The sequence below is a fragment of the Bufo gargarizans genome, chromosome 2 (genome assembly GCF_014858855.1).
Source record: "Bufo gargarizans isolate SCDJY-AF-19 chromosome 2, ASM1485885v1, whole genome shotgun sequence".
Taxonomy (NCBI): Eukaryota; Metazoa; Chordata; class Amphibia; order Anura; family Bufonidae; genus Bufo; species Bufo gargarizans.
The window spans coordinates 568,668,781-568,689,072 of NC_058081.1; the positions used below are offsets into that span (position 1 = coordinate 568,668,781).

General features: G+C 43.9%; 1 protein-coding gene across 1 annotated transcript in view; it reads left to right on the plus strand.

Moving 5' to 3' along the window:
• TMC4 (transmembrane channel like 4) overlaps positions 1-20,292 on the plus strand; it is a 60,795-nt gene that overhangs the window by 18,626 nt on the left and 21,877 nt on the right. Inside the window, exons 5-7 of the mRNA XM_044281685.1 lie at positions 3,847-3,926; positions 6,548-6,693; positions 10,002-10,149. Coding sequence (XP_044137620.1) covers positions 3,847-3,926; positions 6,548-6,693; positions 10,002-10,149 — 374 coding nt within the window. The remainder of the gene's footprint in view (positions 1-3,846; positions 3,927-6,547; positions 6,694-10,001; positions 10,150-20,292) is intronic.

Sequence of the window (20,292 nt, forward strand, 5' to 3'; positions counted from 1 at the left end):
TCCAGAGATAATTGCAGGTACAAGCTACCATAGCAACTATGTAGAAAAACAAATAAGTAGCAGCACACCACTAAATGCACTAAGGGTGGGTAAACAGGTGAATGTGTGAACAGGGTCAAATACATGTTGCCCTTACTTACTATCAAGCGGAGTAGAAGCTCTTAGCGCATATAATTGATAAAAAATATGTTGGACCCATCTACCAGACGTCAAGGTGGCTTCTAATCAGATGGGACCTACTCTAACACGGAGTGTCCAGCTCTATTGTTAGGGTCCATTCATACGTCCACAATTTCATTCCGCATTTTGCAGAACGGAATTGCGGACCAATTCATTTCTATGGGGCAGCACGATGTGCTGCCCGGATCCGGAATTGCGGAATTCCGTTCCTGAAAATAATAGAACATGTCCTATTCTTGTCCGCAACTGCAGACAAGAATAGGCATTTTCTATTAAGTGTCAGCGATGTGCGGTCCGCATAATGCGGAACGCACATTGCCGATGTTCGTGTTTTGCGGACCTGCAAAACACACACGGACGTGTGAATGGACCCTTTCTCTGATTAAAAGCACCAGGCAGGTGGGCGGGGAGTGCTAAGTTCCACAGAGGATGCCTACTCCTCTACTATATATACAGTACATAATAAAAAAAGAAAAGAAAAGCACCTCCAGAGATAATTGCAGGTGCAAGCTACTATAGCAACTTAACTATGTAGAAAAACAACACCACTAAATGCACTAAGAAGCCACCTTGACGTTTGGTAGATTAGATAGATAGATAGATAGATAGATAGATATGAGGTAGGTAGATACAGTAGATATATAGATAGATAGATAGATATGAGGTAGGCAGATACAGTAGATAGATAGATAGATAGATAGATAGATAGATAGATAGATAGATAGATAGATAGATAGATATGAGGTAGGCAGATACAGTAGATAGATAGATAGATAGATAGATAGATAGATATATAGATAGATAGATAGATAGATAGATAGATAGATATGAGGTAGGTAGATACAGTAGATAGATAGATAGATAGATAGATAGATAGATAGATAGATAGATAGATAGATAGATAGATATGAGGTAGGCAGATACAGTAGATAGATAGATAGATAGATAGATAGATAGATAGATAGATATGAGGTAGGTAGATACAGTAGATAGATAGATAGATAGATAGATAGATAGATAGATAGATAGATAGATATGAGGTAGGAAAATACAGTAGATAGATATGAGGTAGGTAGATACAGTAGATAGATAGATATGAGGTAGGTAGATAAAGTAGATAGATAGATAGATATGAGGTAGGTAGATACAGTAGATAGATAGATGTGAGGTAGGTAGATACAGTAGATAGATAGATATGAGGTAGGTAGATACAGTAGATAGATAGATATGAGGTAGGTAGATACAGTAGATAGATAGATATGAGGTAGGTAGATACAGTAGATAGATAGATATGAGGTAGGTAGATACAGTAGATAGATATGAGGTAGGTAGATACAGTAGATAGATAGATAGATATGAGGTAGGTAGATACAGTAGATAGATATGAGGTAGGTAGATACAGTAGATAGATAGATATGAGGTAGGTAGATACAGTAGATAGATATGAGGTAGGTAGATACAGTAGATAGATATGAGGTAGGTAGATACAGTAGATAGATAGATAGATAGATATGAGGTAGGGAGATACAGTAGATAGATATGAGGTAGGTAGATACAGTAGATGATAGATAGATATGAGGTAGGTAGATACAGTAGATAGATAGATAGATAGATAGATAGATAGATAGATAGATATGAGGTAGGTAGATACAGTAGATAGATAGATATGAGGTAGGTAGATACAGTAGATAGATATGAGGTAGGTAGATACAGTAGATAGATATGAGGTAGGTAGATACAGTAGATAGATAGATAGATAGATATGAGGTAGGTAGATACAGTAGATAGATATGAGGTAGGTAGATACAGTAGATGATAGATAGATATGAGGTAGGTAGATACAGTAGATAGATATGAGGTAGGTAGATACAGTAGATGATAGATAGATATGAGGTAGGTAGATACAGTAGATAGATGATAGACAGACAGATAGATGTTACTTGTAGTGATAAGGCATCTCAAAAGGCTTTTCTTTTATAATGTTCACATCAGAAAACTAATGAAATGGAAATTTTTATTAATGAGAAGTTCCTGATGATTTAGGATTTTGCCGGGGTCATGTGTGGCCGCCCGGGTCGGTGGAGGTATGCAGCACATGTTATTTATTACAGTGGTAGCAGCTGATGGGCAGCACAGTGGTCTCCCTATTGGACCAGGCCCCTGAGGGCAGTGCCACCTGTATTGCCCTGATGGCAGCCCTAGTTTTATTTGCATGAATTATATTCTAATTGCCATGGGCACATGGTATTGTAGTTGAATAAAGGCTTGCACGTAATTGCTGGCACCAAGACAGGTCTGGCACAAAAGATCAAACCGTATCCAGGAAGTGAGCCAAGTAAACACGATATTATGCAAATCAGTTTCCCATAAAGTCGGATTAAGCTATAGTGAGTGTACTGTTAAAAAAAACAATGTGTAATATTAAAGGAACACCCTGGACCGAACTGATGTTGTTATGACGGGTGGTGCATTACACAGAGATTGAAGGAAGAGCACAGAGAGGGTCCCTGTGTCAGGCACCACCTTCCATAAGCCTTGCACAAGGCATAACACAGGGTGCAATTTATACCTCCGAGGGTCCCCTTTGAGGCTACATGCACACGATCGAGTTTGCGTGCGGATTTTCTGCACCGTAGGTCATGTACATTGTATTCTATGAGAATTTGAAATTCTCAATGCATATGATGCAGATTTTTTCCGCGCGGCTCTTGACCTGCGGTGCGGATTTTAAAATCCGCAGCATGTAAATTTATTTTATTTTTCCTGACCGGATTTTCTTCATTCACTTAGTGAAATACGCATGCAGAAAATCCGCACCGAATCCGCACCAAATCCGCACCAATTAATGCGGATTGACCGCACAGATTTGCCTGCGAACACCTGCGGATTTCAGTGCGGATTCTCCGCACATGAATCCTGAACGTGTGCATGTACCCTAAGGGAACCTGTCTGCTGCCCTCTGTCATTGATATGATGGCAGGCAGTACGTTTAGGGTACTGACCTGCTGAAGCCCACAGTGCACTCAGTCAGACGCGGCTCGTTGCCCCCACCCTCCCCCGCCTGTGGACGATGAGTGACAATTTTCTTTCCTATTCGCAACAGGAAAGAAAACAGAAATGAGTGTAAATGGCAGGTCTGGCACTACAATATGCTAACCTCACTGTCACTGAGGGCAGCCTAGTGCAGATGACAGGTTCGCTTTCAGTCCAGGACTCAAATATTCATGTCCTCTTCTCAGGATAGGTCATTAATATCTGAATGGTGAGGGTCTGACACCCAGCACCCCTGTGGTCAGCTGTTTGATGGGGCCATGGCACTCAAGCACAGTGCCGTCCATTGTTTAGTGGCTGTGCTTAGTATTGCAGCTTGGTACCATTTACTTGAACAGGACCGAGCTGCAAAAGGGCCATGTGACCGATGAATGTGACATCGCGGTCTGACAAAGAGGCCGTGGCACGCTTACAAGCGCCTCAGCTCCATCCAACAGATGACTGACAGGGTACCGGGTGTTAAATACCCACCAATCAGACATTGATGACCCATTTAACCTGAGCGCTCCAGCTAAGCTGCACATACAATATGTTCACCCCTGATGTAGAGTAGGCAACTTTAATTATATAGGAATGGCGTAAAAGTAATTATAAGTTGTTCCATTCCCTTCAAAGATGTTTGTTTCAAGTATAATCCGAATCCACAAGGACTAGAGAGATTTTACGTCTTCATCATGGACATCCTAATGGGAACGGTGAGCATAGATTTTCAATGTTTGACATGTCATGGTGCCCTTTTTATGGTTCAATAAGATTTTGTTGATATAATTATCATTTGTACTCATAAAAGAACATCACACATTGCAGTATACAAACCGCACATAAGGTTACATTGCGACATGCAACTGTAAACAGCAAAACCGCATCAAGGACAAGGCTCGCGGAAGTAACTGTATTAGTATAAGCAAGCAAACAATCAGCTTACAGAAGACGGCGGAGACATAGGCCCTGAAGGGCTCAACAAGGCCTCAAGCAAATTATGTAAGGGCCAATAATTCCAGACCATCTAGACAAACATGTGGGGAGACAGGACGACACACAAAAGGAGGGGGGGGGGGGGGGAGAAATTGTAGGGCATAGCTAGAGAATAGCTGGGTAGTATTAAGGAGGGGAATCAGGGAGCACCCCGGATGCCACCCAACCCGAGAACGAAACAGAAGATCTAAACCTGATGGTGCCCTTTTTATTGTAGGACACTGCTTTCTTCCTGACCAGCGCCACTCTTGCTGCTTTGCACAATACCCGCCTCCAAAAGAGTCTAGGGGAGCGCTATATACCGCCTATATCTGCCGGTGACGTCACCAGGCTCACTGCTAGGAGGAAGCCTCTGTCTAGCATCATGTTGGGAAGCCCAGTACATCACAACAAACAGGGGCTTGCGCTGCGCGATGTAGGCAGGCAAAGGTGAGGGTCGGAGCAAGGAAATGCGCCAATGCACCTCTCATACATACTAAGTAAATACAGGAGAGGTGATATCCAGATTCAGCCCTGAACCCAGAAAACCCCTTTAAATCCATTGATTTAAGGGCCAGATATTGTTTTCTAGGCTAGCCATCCTATAGGTGGCAATAGAGATCCAGCTTTTGTCCTCCTTGATCGCAGTTTATTTACAAAAATACACAATGTAATATCAAATAAATGTGAATTTATTCATTAATTTATTAATTTGTGCCCTACTGCGGTTTTCCTCCCTGTGAGGGAAACTGATGTTTTATACGCCAAAATATGACATGTTTTCTAAGAGATGCAGTTTTGTAAATAAATGTGGTACATTTTCGACTGTCCTAAAGACAAAAAGAAATCTATGCCCGCTCCTATGTAGATTTGCATCAGTCTTCTTTCTGATTAATACATTGTCAGAATACCCTATAGTCAAATCCACATTAAGGGCTTGGGATTGGTTCCAAACATCTACTCATGCGATCCCATTACCGTCCCCTCTGGTTCAATTGAGAGATGTAGTGGGATTAGCACCTAAAGCTCTGTTGGACAGTCTCCCAAAATCCATAAGAGACTCTGATCAGTTGGTGATCTCGCTGCTAGACGATAACAGTAAACTAACGAGCCTAGATTCTGTCACTAGACTTTTCCCAGATTGCAAATTTCCCATTCCTTTCTTTTCCTTCCTACAGTCCTTTATTAACAAGTTTATTAACAAAAGCTCCTTACAGCGCCCACTCACATGGTTTGAGAACCTTTTAAATAAGCCTAATCCACAACCTAAACTGATTTCCCTGATTTATAAAAACCTAAATTCTCCTAAGCCAATAGTAAAGCCGGCATTCATTGGTATGTGGGAGAGAGACCTTGACTCCTCGTTCACCCAGGCAACGATTTCCAGACTAATTATTAGACCTCATAAAGCTTCGAGATGTGTACGTATCCAGGAGAATGCCTATAAAATTTTAACTAGGTGGTACAAAACCCCGGAAATTACCTGTAGATTTAATCCTACGCTCTCAGACAGGTGCTGGAGGTGTGGAGTAGAAAAAGGCGCTTTCTTCCACATATGGTGGTCCTGTCCCAAAATTAAAGTATGGTGGGGAGTTATATTTGAACAATGCAACAGGATCTGCAATTTGTCCATCCCCGTTTCCCCAGACCTAGCCCTTCTAGGGACACACATCTCCAATAGTAGGACTTCCATTCCTCCCCTGTTCAGTCATTTACTGGATGCGGCCCGTCTCCTGATACCGTGCTATTGGCTTTCAACAGAAACACCACCCATCCCTAGGTGGTTTGCCAAGGTTGATCAAATTTATAGATTTGAGGAACTGGCATCTTGGGAAAACAGAAGTATAATTGCTTACAAGAAATGTTGGTCACAATGGTCGTCTTTTAGGAAATACGATTAATTGCCTCCCCCGCATTTGGACGCTGCCTCTATGATACTAGCTGCTATATGCTTTTATATGCTTGTCCAGACCTAATATAGCATTAATTTAGATATACAAGCTTTACAATGTTAACCTGTCGGATGCTCTGTTACTGTTTCACGGACTCAAAGACTTTGGCTGAACTTGCATTTGTCCCCAAGTTTGAGAAAAATCTCAGATTCCTGTAACACTAATTTGTACCTGATTGTACTTGATTTTGATTTGTCCATGTTTTACTTGTGAAAAAGTCTGTACTTTTTGGAAATTCTTTCAATAAAAAGTTCATCAACAAAAAAAAAAAAAAAATACATTGTCAGAATTATGCAGACTACATCCCCCCATAAGTTGCTGTTCCTACTTTTCTATAAGGGTTTGTGACAGTTTTTGGTGCGTTGTTATACATTGAGAACTCTTACTGTACGTGTTCTTCTTTCCTCCAGGGTTTTATGGAGCTCACTTATATGTTTTATGGATATTACAAGAACTCGTCCGTGAACCTGGCTGACTTTTCCTATAATATTCCTCTGGCCTATCTTGTAACGACTCTGGTTTACTTTCTTCTCAGTCTATTGTGGACAGTGATCAGGTAAGGAAAGCTATCACACAAGCAGAGGTCGCAATAACGCCTGTACAAGCGTCATAGACGCCTGTTCGGGCCATTTTACTCCCTGGAAAAAGTCTAAGGCGTACCAATATGCCTTAGACTTTTCCCTGCCATTCATCAGTGCAGTGAGCGCTGTGAACGGCACAGGCAGCGCAGCGATGTGGCTGCTGCCTGAAACAACCAATGACAAAGCTCCTTACAGTAAGAAGCTTAGTGATTGGTCAGTTTGAGCGGGCAGCCGGAGCTTATGGCACACCGCTCTGAAGTAAGGAAGGAGGCGCACGCGATCGTCACTGGTGGGGTAAGTGGCCTTGCTGCAGCGCCTTGTTTTAACTTGTTCAGCCTCACATGCTGTATGAGCCTAATCCGGCTATGAATACATATGGATATGTGAGCTATAGTGGTGCTCGTCCGCGGTGTGCGCCCTGTCAGGGACCAGCCCCGCTAGTAGTAACTGTTCGGTAACGCCACATTTCGCACAGGTTACCCATAAGTGACGGCCGGCACCATGGTGAGTGTTGTGTCATCGACAACATTTCAGTTTCCCGCCCTTATCTGTAGTGTACAGCTCCTAATGTGCAGGCAGCGTGCGTCATGGGGATGGGAGTACAGCACAGCTGTTACCTATAGCAACCGGAGACGGCCTGTTCTGTAATTAGAGGAAGCAGCCACAGTCTGTTCATAAGTCATAACCCCATCAGCCACATTACCCCCAGAACAGGACAAACCCTTTAAACCTCATAAAATCACTGCAACAGTGTCCTCAGTGGTGCCGACCCCCTCAGAGCAACAGTGACCTCAGTGGTACCGACCCCCTCAGAGCAACAGTGACCTCAGTGGTACCGCCCCCCTCAGCGCAACAGTGACCTCAGCGGTACCGACCCCCTCAGAGCAACAGTGACCTCAGTGGTGCCGACCCCCTCAGAGCAACAGTGACCTCAGTGGTGCCGACCCCCTCAGAGCAACAGTGACCTCAGTGGTGCCGACCCCCTCAGAGCAACAGTGACCTCAGTGGTGCCGACCCCCTCAGAGCAACAGTGACCTCAGTGGTACCGACCCCCTCAGAGCAACAGTGACCTCAGTGGTCCCGACCCTCTCAGCGCAACAGTGACCTCAGTGGTACCGACCCCCTCAGAGCAACAGTGACCTCAGTGGTACCGACCCCCTCAGAGCAACAGTGACCTCAGTGGTGCCGACCCCCTCAGAGCAACAGTGACCTCAGTGGTACCGACCCCCTCAGAGCAACAGTGACCTCAGTGGTCCCGACCCTCTCAGCGCAACAGTGACCTCAGTGGTACCGACCCCCTCAGAGCAACAGTGACCTCAGTGGTACCGACCCCCTCAGAGCAACAGTGACCTCAGTGGTACCGACCCCCTCAGAGCAACAGTGACCTCAGTGGTACCAACCCCCTCAGCGCAACAGTGACCTCAGTGGTACCGACCCCCTCAGAGCAACAGTGACCTCAGTGGTACCAACCCCCTCAGCGCAACAGTGACCTCAGTGGTACCAACCCCCTCAGCGCAACAGTGACCTCAGTGGTACCAACCCCCTCAGCGCAACAGTGACCTCAGTGGTCCCGACCCTCTCAGCGCAACAGTGACCTCAGTGGTACCAACCCCCTCAGCGCAACAGTGACCTCAGTGGTACCAACCCCCTCAGCGCAACAGTGACCTCAGTGGTCCCGACCCTCTCAGCGCAACAGTGACCTCAGTGGTACCGACCCCCTCAGCGCAACAGTGACCTCAGTGGTCCCGACCCTCTCAGCGCAACAGTGACCTCAGTGGTCCCGACCCTCTCAGCGCAACAGTGACCTCAGTGGTACCGACCCCCTCAGCGCAACAGTGACCTCAGTGGTACCGATCCCCTCAGCGCAACAGTGACCTCAGTGGTACCGACCCCCTCAGCGCAACAGTGACCTCAGTGGTACCGATCCCCTCAGCGCAACAGTGACCTCAGTGGTACCGACCCCCTCAGCGCAACAGTGACCTCAGTGGTACCGATCCCCTCAGCGCAACAGTGACCTTGGCTGAATTTAAAACTGTCTAAATTTGCTATTTATGCAGGGAAGACAGTTCTCGAGCACTACTAATGGTTTCCCTGCATAAATGGCAACCCCTTAATGTTATGTAGGCCTTCATATTAACTATTTGAATTACTGTAACTTTCGTACTCCTTATCGGCTGAAAATGCTCCTCACCAAATAGTAAGAGGAGTATTTTTACTCTTCCAGAAAAAATGTAGCGTGACCTCTGCACACAAGATCAAAGCCCATTCTAGTGAATGAGGCTAAGTAATACCAGATGAAACCCATGGTACCACATGCTTGGTACCATGTCTGGAAAAAAAAAACTTTGCTTACAGATATCAAGCTGTCACTCCCAGTATAAAATATTCAGGTTCCCCAAGCAGTGCTGTCAGTTATGTAACTTTTGTCTTAACTCCACAGACAGTATAGGCTGCCATAAACAGCCTCCTGAAGTCTGCAGACAGGTCTGTGGACCAATAGTGCCACCCTGAAAAAGGACACACTCCCTAAGTTGTGTTAGGGAGGGAGCTGCAGCAGAAAGGACAACCCCCCTTAACTTCAAAGACTTGATGATGCCAGCATCTCCATCAATAGTTGCTTTATTAAAGGGGTTGATCACTTTGCAAAGTTTTTTTTTCTGTAACTCACTGTATAATAGTGACTGCTGCCACCCATATTCTGTTTATCCAGCTCTTTTCTTACTTGTTCCTGCTCCTGTAAACAGTGACTGTAAAGTGTTTTGCCACCACCGAGGCCCTTACATCTAACATCGTTGTATGACTGTGTTGGCTCCCCTCACCCGTATAATGCCCTGGAGCAGGGGTACTTTGAAGTCTGAACACTTGTGGACATTTCCCTGTTTCCCCTACGCAAAGTCATCAACTTCTTACTTTATTTCACTTTAAAGGTGTAACTTGCATTGACTTATACTGTTTAATACTGTGTAACTGGATATTATGTATGTTGTAATATATATCCTATTCATTTGCACTGTGTTTGCACAGCACTGTGGAAAGGGTAAATGAATACTGAGAGACTTTTGGGACTTTGTAACTAATAATAAGATGCTTGTAATTTTGACATCTGATATAAGGACCGCAGTGGAGGTATTTTTACTAGGTGGAATATGGTGCCTACACATACATGTCATTAACATAGACCCATAGGAATGACAAATTCCATCGTAACGTGTGAACACAGCAATGCAGTGGGAAAGAGCCCTGACAGTACTAAGAATGATTTTTAATCCTCTTCTTCTTTCAGATCAGTTCAAGGTTTCAAGCAGAGTTTGATAACCGATGATTCATCAATGACTAATTACACAGATAAGGTGCTTTCAGGCTGGGACTTCTGCATAAAAGATGAGAAGATTATAAAGCAGAAGCAGAGAAGTATTCGATATGAGTTAAAGGTCAGTGCTTCTTATTAAATCTCCTTGTGTGACTGGCACGTGTCCCATTGTTGTCATCTTCTACAACATCTTTCAGGATCAGATCTGGATCACACACAATTGAAATAAATTATTTTATAAACCAGTAGGGAAATTGGAATATGTGACACCAAGCAGTGTATAAAAAGGAGCAAAAGTGAAAGAACAAGGCCTCTGGTGTTCAAGCCTTGGATTGCATCCAATAGAATGATCACTGGAGGCGCTGCCAAGGTTCAAATGAATAATACATGTATTATTACTGACCTGCTTTCTCGATACATCCCCATACATAATCTGTGATCCTCACACGACCTCCTTCTCAATTCTCCTCTCATTTATTCTTTGCACAATCGACTACAAAATTTCTCACTGTGCGTCTCCCCTACTTTGGAACTTACTGCCCCAACACATCCGACTCTCCCCCAACATCCAAACCTCCAAGAGTAACCTGAAAACCCACCTTTTCAGGAAAGCCTACCATCTGCAATGAGCATGTTGCCACCACCCAGCCACATGAGCAGCCTATACCCTTACCTACTGTGTTCTCCCCTTCCCTTATAGATTGTAAGATCTTGTGGACAGCATCCTCTACCCCTCTGTACATTTCTGTTAATAGTTCCTTGTTTATTGTATTTTTATATTTGTGTAACCCCGTCTGGATGTACAGCACCATGGAATTATTATTTAAAATAAATAATAATAGTAATCTTAATACTCACCTGTGCTCGAAGAAGAGTCCTTTCAATGCATTTTACTAATGGTTTGTCGGAGAACAGCATCCAAACACAAGTGAGTATGAAGATAAAAATGACATAACCGGACTCTGTATCACTTAAACTATACACAACTTACTCTAGTTTGGAGAGTGTTTCGGAGGTGACAGATTCCCTTTAAGACACCTAAGTTTAGCTCGAAAACTAACTAATTAGCCACCCAAGAGTTACCTGTATGTAATCAGTTATTCACATGTGCTAAACATAAATTGCTCATTAAAACAATCTATTTCCATATCTCCTATCAGGACATATGGACATCATAGGTGGGTGCCCCATGCTGGACTACCATCTATGTGAAAGAGTATTATACTCATTAAACTTTTCCACATTTTTTTCACATTACACCCACAAACTTAAATGTATTTTATTGGGATTTTATGTAATAGACCAACACAAAGTAGCAAGTATGTGTGAAGTGAAAAAAAAGATACTCTATTTTTCACCCTATAATATGCACCTAGGTTTTTGAGGAGGAAAATAAGAAAAAAAATTTTTTTAACCAAACGGTGTGCTTTTGGTGGGTTTTGAACTAATGGTGGTCTGTGGATGACACTATTATGGGGGATCTGTGGATGACTCACTGTTATGGGGGATCTGTTGATAGCACTGTTATGGGGGATCTGTGGATGGCACTGTTATGGGGGCAGCTGTGGTTGACACTGTTATGGAGGATCTGTGGATGACACTGTTATGGGGGTGATCTGTGGATGACACTGCTATGGGGGGATCTGTGGATGACACATATATAGCATCTTATGCTATATATGTGTCATCCACAGATCCCCCCCATAACAGTGTCCCTGTGTAAATATTGACCTCCAATACAGGGGGTGGAGGCCGGCAACTGGTGTTGAAATCGCGGCGGGGTTTCAACACTGGGCCCCGCACACAGCAGTATTCATATGTAAAGTGTAGGCAATCCATATGTAACGTATAGCAATCCTTTGCGGTAGCGCAATCCACGTAGTACTCACTATGAAACTCCTGTACCAGCAGGCAGGCTGGCCGGTCACTCACTTTGTCACGCACATGCTCCTCCCACTTTATTAATGAAGCAGGTGGAGCAAGCGCGTGACGAAGTGAGTGACCGGCCAGCCTGCCTGCTAATACAGGAGTTTCATAGTGAGTACTATGTGGATTGCGCTACCGCCAAGGATTTTTACACTTTACATATGGATTGCCAACACTTTACATATGGATACTGCTGTGTGCGGAGCCCGGTGTAGAAGAGTACAGTGACTGCACCGGGCCCCGCCGCGATTCCGACTGCAGTTGCGGGCCTCCAGCCCCTCCTCCCTCCCCGCTGATACATCACAGTTCGCGCTGTGCAGCATCGTGGCCTGCGATGTATCAGTGTTAGCAGAGTAAAAATTGGGGGGGGGGGGGGTTGCGTCTTATGGGGTGAAAAATACGGTAAATCTGAAAATTGTGGCGTGCATTTGTATTCAGCCCCCTGTACGCTGATATACCTAAATAAAATCCAGTATGACCAATTGATTTCAGATGTCACCTAATCAGTAAATAGAGTCCATCTGTGTTTAATTTATTCTCAGTATAACTACATCTGTTCTGTGAAGGCCTCAAAGGTTTGTTAGTGAACATCATGAAAACCAAGGAACACAGCAGACAGGTCAGGGATATAGTTGTTGAAAAGTATAAAGCAGGGTTATAAAAAAAAATATCCCAAGTTCTGAACATGGAGCACTGTTCAATCCATCAAGCAAAAATGGAAGGAGTATGGCACAACTGCAAACCTACCAAGACATGACCGTCCAACTAAACTGACAGCCAGGCAAGGATAGCACTAATTAGAGAGGCCCATGGTCCCTCTGGACAAGCTGCAGAGAATCTCTCCACAGGATAACTATTAGTCGTGTACTCCACAAAGCCGGCTTTTATGAAATAGTGACAAACAGAAAGCTATTTTAGGAAGCAAGCCGTAAGAAGTCCTGTTTGGGGTTTGCCACAAGCCATGTAGGGGACACAGCAAACATGTGGAAGAAGGTGCTCTGGTCAGATGAGACCAAAGTTGAACTTTATGGCCTACATGAACAACACTATGTGTGGCTGAAAACTAACACTGCACATCACCCAGAACACATCATCCCCACCGTGAAACATGGTGGTGTCAGCATCATGCTGTGGGGATGCTTTTCTTCAGCAGGGACAGGGAAGCTGGTCAGAGTTGATAGAAATATGGATGGAGCTAAATACAGTGCAATCGTGGAGGAAAACCTAGTAGAGGATGCAAAAGACTTGAGACTGGGATGGAGGTTCACAACAACCATAAACATAAAGCCAGAGCTACAATGGAATGGTTTATATCAAAGCCTATTCATGTGTTAGAATGGCCCAATCAAAGTTGCTACCTAAATTCTATTGAGAATCTGTGGCAAAACTCTCCATCCAATCTGACTGAGCTCGGGCTATTTTGCAAAAAATGAGCAAAAATTTCAGCCCCTAGATGTGCAAAGCTGGTAGAGAGATACCCCAGACTTATAGCTGTAATTGCACCGAAAGGTGATCCTACAAAGCATTGACTAAATACAAATGCATGCCAAATTTTAAACCTAAATCAAATTTTATTTATTAAAAATTTAGAAAACCATGAATCATTTTCGTTTTACTTCACTCATAGTTGCTACTTTGGGTTGGTCTATCACATAAAGTCCCAATAAAATCCACTAAAGTCTGCAGGGCAGTCTTTAAGAATTTACTTGGGCCCCCTGGATCCTGCCTTCCCACACCCTAGCATGCAACCACACTCTCCACCACAACACACACACAAACACACTAAAAAATCCACACACCTCGTAGAGTAGTAAACTTTAATAATGATGAGTGGCCACTAGAGGTGTTCCTTGGCAGTAATGTAAACACTGCCTTTTTTTCTGAAAAGGCAGTGTTTACATTAACCACCTCAGCTCCCCTAGCTTAAATCCCCTTAAAGGGCTTCTGTCACTCCACTAAACTCATATATATTTTTTTTGTCTCCTTAAAATCCTTATGCTGCGATTTCTTAATATTTAGGGCTATTATTCCGTTTGGTTCAGTAGTTATATAAAAAAACGGACTTTTATAATATGCAAATTACCTCTCTAGCAGCAGGTAGGGCAGCTACCTGCTGCTAGCAGCCGCATCCTCCATTCATAATGACGCCCCCTCCTCATGTTGACTGACAGGGCCAGCGGACGCGCTCGTTCTCTGACTGGCCCTGTCTGCGTTTTAAATCTCGCGCCGGTCTTCAGTTGGCGCAGGCGCACTCAGTGGAGGACGCTCGCTGACCAAAAAAAAAATATTAGTTTAGTGGAGTGACAGAAGCCCTTTAATGACCAGACCACTTTTTACACTTCGGCACTACACTACTTTCACGGTTTATTGCTCGGTCATACAACTTACCACCCAAATGAATTTTACCTCTTTTTCTTCTCACTAATAGAGCTTTCATTTGGTGGTATTTCATTGCTGCTGACATTTTTACTTTTTTTGTTATTAATCGAAATTTAACGATTTTTTGCAAAAAAAGGACATTTTTCACTTTCAGTTGTAAAATTTTTCAAATAAAACTACATTTCTATATAAATTTTTCTCTAAATTTATTTTTCTACATGTCTTTGATAAAAAAAATGCAATAAGTGTATATTTATTGGTTTGCGCAAAAGTTATAGCGTAACATAGCGTAAAATGTGAATTTCCGCATTTTGAAGCAGCTCTGTCTTTCTGAGCACCTGTCATGTTTCCTGAGGTTCTACAATGCCCAGACAGTAGAAACACCCCACAAATGACCCCATTTCAGAAAGTAGACACCCTAAAGTATTCGCTGATGGGCATAGTGAGTTCATAGAAGTTTTTATTTTTTGTCACAAGTTAGCGGAAAATTATGTGTTTTTTTTTTCTTACAAAGTCTTATATTCCACTAACTTGTGACAAAAAATAAAAACTTCCATGAACTCACTATGCCCATCACGAAATACCTTGGGGTGTCTTCTTTCCAAAATGGGGTCACTTGTGGGGTATTAATACTGCCTTGGCATTTTAGGGGCCCTAATGCGTGAGAAGTAGGGCAGCGTGTTTTGGGGTACATATACCCATGCTGGGTGAGAGAAATATCTCTCTAAAAGTCAACTTTTCCCATTTGTTTATACAAAGTTGTCATTTTAGAGAGATATTTCTCTCATCCAGCATGGGTATATGTAAAAAGACACACCAAAACATATTGCCCAACTTCTCCTGAGTACGGCGATACCACATGTGCGACACTTTTTTGCAGCCTAGGTGGGCAAAGGGGCACAAATTCTAAAGAGCACCTTTAGGATTTCACAGGGCATTTTTTACACATTTTGATTTCAAACTACGGTACTTCTCACGCATTAGGGCCCCTAAAATGCCAGGGCAGTATAAATACCCCACAAGTGACCCCATTTTGGAAAGAAGACACCCTAAGGTATTCGCTGATGGGCGTAGTGAGTTCATAGAAGTTTTTATTTTTTTGTCACAAGTTAGCGGAAAATGATGATTTTTTCATTTTTTTTTCTTACAAAGTCTCATATTCCAATAACTTGTGACAAAAAATAAAAACTTCCATGAACTCACTATGCCCATCACGAAATACCTTGGGGTGTCTTCTTTCCAAAATGGGGTCACATATACCCATGCTGGGTGAGAGAAATATCTCTCTAAAAGTCAACTTTTACCATTTCTTTTATACAAAGTTGTCATTTTAGAGAAACATACGGACGTCTGAATGGAGCCTTACAGGGGGGTTGATCAATGACAGGGGGGTGATCAGGGAGTCTAATATGGGGTTATCAGGGGTTAATAAGTGACAGGGGGGGTGTAGTGGTGTTTGGTGCTACTTATTACAGAGCTGCCTGTGTCCTCTGGTGGTCGATCCAAGCAAAAGGGACCATCAGAGGACCAGGTAGCAGGTATATTAGACGCTGTTATCAAAACAGCATCTAATATACCTTTTAGGGGTTAAAAAAAATCTACAGCCTGCCAGCGAACGATCGGCGCTGGCAGGCTGTAGATCCACACTCGCTTACCTGCAGTTCCTGTGAACGCGCGCGCCTGTGTGCCAGTAAGACGTGCCCCCATAGTTGCCCCCAATCATGTGCCAGTAAGATCTGCCCCCATAGATGCCCCCCAATCATGTGCCAGTAACAAGTGCCCCCACAAATGACCCCAATCATGTGCCGGTAACAAGTACCCCCATAGATGCCCCCCAATCATGTGCCAGTAACAAGTGGCCCCATAGATGCCCCCTAATCATGTGCCAGTAACAGGTGCCCCCATAGATGCCCCCAATCATGTGCTAGTAACAGGTGCCCCCATCATGTCCCCAATCATGTGCCAGTAACAGGTGCCCCCATAGATGCCCCCAATCATGTGCCAGTAACAAGTGCCCTCATAGATGCCCCCATCATGTGCCAGGAACAGGTGCCCTCATAGATGCCCCAATCGTGCCAGTAGTAGTACCATATAAAAAAAAATAAACACATATACTTACCTCCATCAGACTGGCAGTGATACGATGCAGGCCTCTTCCGGCCTGTGTCCCGCGCTGTACGGCTCAGGTGGCGCGATGACGTCATTGCGCTGCCTGCACCGGCTTCTGATAGGTTGCAGGCCTAGTGCCCGCAGCTAGTAATGGACGAACATCGGCTGGGACGTTTCGCGAACACAAGTTCGCGGCGAGCCCTATTCATTTTGCAGCCACCAAATACTTACTAGAAGTACACAAACAGTCCTACAACAAGGACAGTGACATGCCAGAGGGGGATCAATGGCAAAAATGTATTTGAGAGAGATGTATTTTAATCAGGGGCCATTTGTATGCGTATTAAAGGGAACTCTCAAAAATGTGCCCTCCTGGAGCCTAGAAATTTTTTATTTTAGGCCACGGGAGTACAGGCCCCACAAATTAGGCATTAACCTGACAGAAAAGAACAAGTGATTATGTGGCTGGAGGTACACTAGACAGTCAGTGGATAACAATTTTACTGTAGGGCAGTACAGTCCCCAAAAATTAGGCATTCACCTGACAGAAAAGAACAAGTGATTATGTGGCTCTATTTAAGTCCGCCTCTAACTGCTGATTTTGTGGTTGATATTTTCCTTCTGGAGTTCTATACAGGTTGTTTGTGGATCCTCTACTTCCCGTTCGTCTCAAGCTAAGTCCTCCTTTTCTCCCCTTTGTGCGTGTGTTGCTTCTAGGTCTCAGGGAGACTCTAGTGGTTCCTACACGGTGGAAGGTACTGGCTGTCTCATTCCCTGCTCCCTAAGTTAGGGTTTGCTTTAGGTTCAAGCGTATGAGTTCGTTCACCATCAGGACTTGCTCATACTGTCAGCAGTCAGGGAGAGGCTCAAGAATTGTTAGGAGGTTACCATTCCCTCCTCCCTAGCTTTGGAACCTAGTCTGTTTACCTGTTGCTGTTTGTTTACTTTGTGTTGCTCTTATCCCCACTTGTCTTGACATTATCAATCGCCCCTACCGTCATTATTTTCCTTGCTTTGTGCAGAGATGGATACTGTTAATGCACTGGTGGATCGCATGCAGGGATTATCTTTGGAGGTATCTGACCTCCGTAATTCAGTTGCACAGTTTCAGAATTCTCAGGCGTCCGGTTCCATCAGTGGGAACCAGGGCAGCCTTGAACCTAAAGTCGCCCTCCCAGATAAGTTTTCTGGGGGGAGTGATAATTTTGTTCGGTTCAGAGAATCTTGTAAACTGTATTTTTTACTCTCTCCTCTGGGGACGAAAATTAAAAAGTGGGGGTTATTTCTCTGCTGAAAGGTGATGCTCAGTCCTGGACCTTTTCTCTACCAATTTTTCAGGGCCCTGGACCTTATTTATGATGACCCAGACCGGGTTTCTCTGGCCGAATCTAAGCTGCGTATTTTGAGTCAGGGAGAACGTTCTGCAGAGTCATATTACTCTGAATTTAGGAGATAGGTGACTGATTCGGAGTGGAATGACCCAGCACTCCGTAGTCAATTCTGTCAAGGGCTGTTTGAGAGACTAAAAGACGCCCTGGCATTCCACAAAAACCTTGATTCTTTGGAGGCGGCTATGTCCCTGGTCGTACAGGTTGATAGATTCCTGAGAGCTACCCCCCATATACGCTACCATATGGGGAAACAGCCTCTTCTGTCCCGCGGGTACAGAGACACTCAACCTCGTGTCTAGTAATGAGCCTATGCAATTGGGACAGGTCTCTTCATGCCCTGGTAATAGGAACTTCAGGGTTCAGAGAAGACTTTGTTTCTTCTGTGGTAAAAAAGGACATTTTATTAACGTATGTCCTTATATTAAACCTTAAGGTGAAAAATAAAAATAAAAAGTTGCAACTAATGGCTCTAGTTCTCTTACTCTTTGCAGTGTGGGTGGGGAGTCGGAAAAGGTATTTTTGTCTTTTACCGGTAGTACCCAATTTCTCCTGCCTGCCATGGTGGTGCTATACTCTCAGTTTGTTCAGAGTCATGGTTTTAAAACAAGCGCATTAAACAAGGAGATATCTGTGTTTGCTATTGATTCTGCCCCTCTCTCGCAAGTGTCTGACTCATATGGTGCATGATATTCATTTGAGGGTGGGTGATTTGCATGTTGGGTCCATTTCTTGTTTTGTACTGAAGGGGTTGCCTGCACCGCTTGTGCTAGGTTTACCATAGCTGACCAGACATAATCCTACTATAGATTGGCAAGCAAGACAGATCAGTAATTGGAGTCATTTCTGTATAGACAACTGTCTCGGGACGTCACTTTCTGTGGTATCCACTAAGATGTTACCCTAGTTTCTTTCTCTGAGGGTGGAGATCAGAAGTTACCCCCTCACCGAGAGTATAATTGTCCGGTCAACCTTATTCCCGGAGCTAAATTGCCAAAGTCTCGGTTGTATAATCTTTCCCAACCCAAAAGAGTAGCTATGCGAGAGTATATTATCGAGAGTTTGGTAAACGGACATATTAGACCATCTCCGGTAGCTGCTGGCTTCTTTTTTGTAAAAAAAAACGATAGGACCGCTAGACCGTGTTTAGACTTCCGGGAGTTAAATCTTATCACTGTCTATGATCCTTATCCCCTTCCCATTTATTCGATCAGATTGTCGGAGCCAAGGTGTTTTCCAAGTTGGATTTAAGAGGGGCTTATAATCTGATAAGAATCAGGGAAGGGGACGAAGGGAAGACGGCCTTTAATACCCCTGAGGGCCACTGCAAGAACTTGGTCATTCCCTTTGGGTTGACTAATGCCCAGCGGTCTTTAAGCACTTTATCAATGACATTTTTCATCATTTGGTGGGGAGGTTTGTTGTTATTTACCTCGATGACATACTAATTTACTCGCCCAATATGGAAACTCATCAGGATCATTTAAGACAAGTATTACTGATCCTCCCAGAGAATAAGTTATATGCTAACTTGGAAAAATGTGTGTTTGCCGTTCACGAGCTGCAGTTCCTGGGTTACCTGCTTTCTTCCTCAGGTTTTCGTATGGATCCTGAAAAGGTCTGTGCAGTATTGGACTGAGATCGAACTGAGAATCAGAATACGCTGATGTGGTTTTTAGGGTTTACTAATTACTACAGAAAATTAATCCTGAATTATTCTACTGTTGTCAAGCCTTTGACCGATATAACCAAGAAAGGTGTGGATATCTCAGTCTGGTCTGAAGAGGCATTACATGCTTTTTCTGCTATAAAGAAATGTTTTGCTTCTGCTATCATTCTGGTGCAACCTGTCTCAGCCTTTCATTGTGGAGGTTGACATGTCAGAAGCGGGAGTCGGAGCAGTTTTGTCGCAGGGTCCTTCTCCTGGCAAATAGTGCCCTTGTGCTTTATTTTAATTTTTTTAACTCTCTTCTGCCGAAAGAAATTATGATGTTGGTAATAGAGAGTTGCTGGCCATTAAATTGGCCCTTGAAGAATGGCGTCATTGGCAGGGGCGTAGCTAAAGGCTCATGGGCCCTGGTGCAAGAGTTAGACTTGGGCCCCCCTTCCCTCAGTGCTTTGTGTGTCTTCTTATGCAGCACAAGGGTATTTGGGCCCCCTCAGGCTCCTGGATCCGGTAGCGACTGCTACCTCTGCACCCCCTATAGCTACGCCCCTGGTCATTGGTTAGAAGGAGCGATTCATTCCATTGCAGTAATTACTGATCATAAGAATCTGTCTTACCTGCAATCAGCGAAGTGTCTGAACCCAAGGCAGGCCAGAGGGTTATTGTTTTTTACCAGATTTAATTTTGTGGTCACTTATCGCCCAAGGGTAAAAAACATCAAGGCAGATGTTTTGTCGCGTAGCTTTTCTGGGGGGGAAATTCGGAGGATCCTGCTCTGATTTTGGCTTATAAGGTG